The 4,600-nt window shown below is 42.0% G+C and overlaps 1 protein-coding gene across 1 annotated transcript; it reads right to left on the reverse strand.

Annotated features, from left to right (window-relative positions):
• Positions 1–308: 308 nt before the first annotated feature.
• LOC114175611 (endoglucanase 8-like) lies at positions 309–4,600 on the reverse strand. The gene is made up of 7 exons (XM_028060374.2): positions 4,330–4,600; positions 3,806–4,219; positions 3,358–3,450; positions 3,086–3,247; positions 1,513–1,624; positions 1,090–1,253; positions 309–837 (listed from the first exon to the last, which is right to left on the reverse strand). The coding sequence occupies exons 1-7, from the start codon at positions 4,531–4,533 to the stop codon at positions 511–513; spliced, it is 1,476 nt and encodes a 491-aa protein (XP_027916175.1). The 5' UTR covers positions 4,534–4,600; the 3' UTR covers positions 309–510.

Here is a 4,600-nt window from a genome sequence, read left to right on the forward strand (position 1 = left end):
AAGAACATTACAATTTTTTATATGACTGCAGAATAACATTTATGTGTATGTCATATTTTATATAGGGTCTCTTTTATGGTAATAAAGTACATTACACTCAATAAAAACAAAGTGTTTTTGTTTTTTTCTTCTTTCATGGGTACATCAATTCTCAATACTATATTATTCTATATCATCTAAGTTATGTCATTCATACAACAATTTGTACGATTTATTATATGATTTGGTACACAGATTCATAAGTCCGTTTCGAAAGATTTAATTCTTAATTACAGAAGTATAAATTGAAAGCATTGAAGCTGTGTGGATTTTCCCATGAACCTTATATTCTTTATAGATTTGCCACGTTACTTAGAATCCTATAGTATACAAATTGCACTATCATCACTTCACTTACTAAAACAAAACCACTGAAACCAGAATACTATTACTGACAACACTCTTCTCCATTCTTTTCCCCTTAGGGTGACCACGTGGAATGCATACATATAGATACATACACTTGCAAAGTCAATAGTGGCCTGAAAAGAAAGCCAGAAGGCCCACCAGCGGGGCATTGATGTATGTTGTGGGCTCCGATTGCTGAAAGAAAGGCCTGGAATCCGGGAAGGAATCTGTGTTATTGCTGGGCCCACCCACCACGGCCCCAACCAATACATTGGGGTTGGGATTTGGGCTAAAGAAATACCGAGATCCAGCTTTACAGCCAATGCGGGCTGGGTGGAGGCCCACGGAGGGGAGCGAGCTGGCCCGGTGGTGTATCCTCTGCGGGTAGCGTGGGCCATATCCAACCATGTACGACATTCCCAACGGGTTGTCTCCGAGAATGTAATCCACCTAGTAAATCAAAGCCATGTGACTCACATTATTACAACGTTACCCGTTTTCCAAAATAATAAACAAGTGCGCAGATCACGTGTTGACGTGAATATAGTAAAAAACTAGAAAGGGGAAAATCTAGCCGTTAATTTTGTCAGATGTGGAAAACTAGAAAGAAACCAGGCCGTTAATCGACGGTGATGTCGAAGTGTTGGGACCCAACAAGTGATAATAATAATTATTAATAATGTAGAAAAATTTCATTCTCACCTGACGTTTGGCAAGGTGTTTGAGTAAAGCTGGGGTGGCAGTGGTCTCGCCACATGGCACCACCTTATTGGCGTGGCTTAGGTAGTTAGAATAAGCCAGGAGCAGGAAAGACAGTGACGTTACGTGCTGCATGTTACTTCCACCCGCCTTGAAGATAAGTCCACCTTTATTTATAAACCAACAAAACAGAAGCTTTAGTTACAAAGGGAAGAAAACACATTTGCTGCAATAATTGTGCAGAAATACCAATGCATGGATTCACTCTGCACGCAAAAACACACCCTTTTCTTTTGGGAAGCAAGCTAATTAACCATGATTAATGGCTTTGTTTGGGTCTCAAAATTCACGATCATCATCAAAGTTACAATTCCATAATCACGCCAGAATCATTATAAAAAGGTGAAAAAGTGAATGTTTTTTTACCCGGGGAATATTGAACTTGAGGGTGAGAAATCCCAGGCAATGTAGAACAGATAAATTGATCCGCGTTCTGCTTGAAGGACGCAAAATAGTTTGCTCTTCCCATTAACACCTCCTGTGACAATGAATATGTATGGTTACAGAAGCGTGATTGCGTTGCACGGGATAGGTTGATAAAAAAATAATGAGGCAGAAAGGTGAGAGTTTGGAGAAAAGAATGCGAGAAATAATGTGATAGCGATGAGAGCTTAAAGAAGAAGTCACAGACTCAATGGATGCAGGAGAGTAAAGCAAGTTTGCAGAAAAGAATGGTATGGTGCACATGCATGGAGCAGTAGTGGGACCCACCCATCTGCCAGATCTAACTAAAAGGATGAAAATAATTAAAGGTTAAGACTTTTGGTTCCAAATGTTCACTATATGGAAGGCAACCAGTTTGGCCATCCACTTTGGTTCTGATTCCACAGACAACAGCACACTCTAATCCTAACCCCCTTCTTCATTTCTCTCCTCCAAAATCCTCTCCCATCATTTACATCTAAGCTCCAATTATTAGGGAATGTCCCCGCTTGCATAAATAAACTTTAAAATGTAATTCACATCATGTGCAATCATCACCATTTCAACAACCCCTTTCTCATTCCTATCTTGACTTTTTCTTTTAATATTCATCAACAAATGGATAAACCTTTTTTTTCTAAATAATTCAAATCTGTACTCACATTCCCAATCTAGCTGTACCGTACATATGCACACAACATTGTTCGCCATGCCTTAGATTCCTTACATGGCCCACCAGTAAGAGCAAGTCAAATTTTAAATACATATCATTTCATGCCTCTTGTCAAAGAACCCACATTTCTTACTATTGACATTCATTTTATTTATTCCATACTTTCACACTTCATTAAACAACAATTCAAACATTTAATGAAGAAAACACCACATTAAGTCCCTGTAATACAGTACAGGATCCGCTTTGTGGAATGTACTAATAAAATAAATAAAATAGGAGAAGAGATTACTAAAAAAATGATTTTTTTATTTTATTTTATGTAGAATTAAATCTAAGTCATTGTAATGTAATGAGTAATATAAAGCGTGAAGTTAGTGGTGGGAAATAATGGTGTTGATATGAAATTTGCTGTTGTGCTTGTGATGATGGATGATTAATAATATGATGTGTGGAGATGGGAAAGGGTCCGAAGAAGACAAAGTAAGTCACATTCCACAGACCACGTGATGCAGGAACTTTATCTCCAAATTCCGCATCTAGATTGAATGAATGAACAGTGTGACACTGCGCCTCCACATGCTAACCGGGGGGCGCAAGACAAGAGGAACAAAAACACCGCATAAAAGACAAAAGAATTTTGATATGTGCGCTCGCACACGCTATCACACAAACATAGGAGTAATGATGATAAAATAAAATGGAAAACTCCACTTCAACAATCATATCATATAAATTTGAATAAAAACCAACCCAATTAATTAATTCTAACCAAAACGGGTATGAATACGAAAAGTAGGGTTCATAAAAATGGGTGTAGCAGAGCAGTGTTGTTAATGTTACCTTCGAAATGAGGACATTAATCCCAGCATGCTTGTTATCCCAACCAAACTCATTAATGGTGTCCCCAGCCCTCAACACCACTTCGTTCCTCACAATGTATTCTCTGTACTGACGCCTACGTGATGCCTTGTGCAACCACGCCGCTGCCCACAGCAACTCGTCCTAAAAATCACCATCACATAAAGTAACTTTAAAAGTCATCCAATCCAACGCCCAATATTCCATCCCATTCACACACTTTCTCCCGTTATGTCTATTATTGCTCCACGTACCTGGTAACCGTTCACGTCGCAGTAAAACGGGCACACTGCACGGCGCAGGCTGTTACTGTACGCGCCACGATGCGAGTCAGCAAACTGGAACACCTGCACCCTCACCCCAAACCAACGGTCATTTTCTCGCGATATTTTAACGGAAAATGTGTTAAATGAACCTCTTTAACCATTAAAAGATACAGAGAAAAACACGCCAAAACATAAATAAAGTGTTGGGTGGAATGGGTGACACGGAGATTTTCCATGTCTCTCGTGAGAGACGAAAACAGTCTCGCTTTCCACATACTGCTTGCTTTTCAAACTTACCACAGTCACGTTTTCACTTTTCACCCAAAGCCAAAGGAAAAAAAAAAAGGTTTTCACAAGTACTTTTATTTGTTTATTTTTAAAACAAAAATAGAGAGAGAGAGTCTCGTGTGCGGGAGGGTGCAAGAGTGTGACGCACCGCAACGGCTCGATTGAGGAGCATGGTAGAGTAGGAGGGGTCACGTGATCTGAAGACGATGGAGGCAGCAGCAAGTGCAGCGGCAGTTTCTCCTGCCACGTCAGATCCTGGGTGGGACCCGTCGATCTTGAAAACGGTGCGTAGCGTGTCCATGTCTTCCGGTCTCTCCCAACAGTTATGGTCGGAGTAAGGGTCACCAACCTGCACGAACACCACGCCGGAACCAATCTTCGCCGTCGCCTTCAGCAGATAATCGGTCCCCCACCTCACTGCTTTCAGTGCGTTCCCTAGCTCCGCCCCCATGCTCTTCTCGAAGTCGATCACGCTCCACGACAGCATCGTCGTCGTGAACGCCATTGGAAACCCAAACTTTATGTTGTCCCCGGCGTCGTAGTACCCTCCGCTCAAGTCCACCTGGGTAAACAGCACAATGTACCTCATTAATAATCATCATCACGACCTCATCAACTGACCTCCAACTATCTGCTACATTGAGAATAAAGAAAACATAAATAATATCTTACTCCGGCGGTTGCACCGTCGTGCATTGCTGAGTCACGGCGCCAGCGAAGGCGCTGATCGGCGGGGAGTTTGCCCGAGCGCTGGCCCTCGAAGAAGAGGATGCTTTTGCGGAGGGCGTCGCGGTAGTCGTGAGCGGCGGAGGAGGGGTGGAGGGAGAGGAAGAGGAGGAGCACGGAGAGGACAGAGAAGAGAGTGTTTGGCGCCATTTTGTTGTTTTGTTTTCCTCTCTGGCAGTGCGAGGTGGTGCTTGTGTTTGTGTGCGTAGAGAAGAGG

This window comes from Vigna unguiculata, chromosome 3 (genome assembly GCF_037176805.1).
Source record: "Vigna unguiculata cultivar grain cowpea cultivar isolate G323 ecotype 2 chromosome 3, ASM3717680v1, whole genome shotgun sequence".
In the NCBI taxonomy this organism is placed as follows: domain Eukaryota; kingdom Viridiplantae; phylum Streptophyta; class Magnoliopsida; order Fabales; family Fabaceae; genus Vigna; species Vigna unguiculata.

Bases quoted from the DNA above. Each gene is read 5' to 3' on its own strand.
- LOC114175611 (XM_028060374.2), bottom strand. From the start codon at position 4,533: ATGGCGCCAAACACTCTCTTCTCTGTCCTCTCCGTGCTCCTCCTCTTC. The intron at 4,220-4,329 runs GTAAGATATTAT...CTGTTTACCCAG, and splicing joins ACGACGGTGCAACCGCCGGA to GTGGACTTGAGCGGAGGGTA. The intron at 1,625-3,085 runs GTAACATTAACA...TCATTGTCACAG, and splicing joins TTAATGTCCTCATTTCGAAG to GAGGTGTTAATGGGAAGAGC.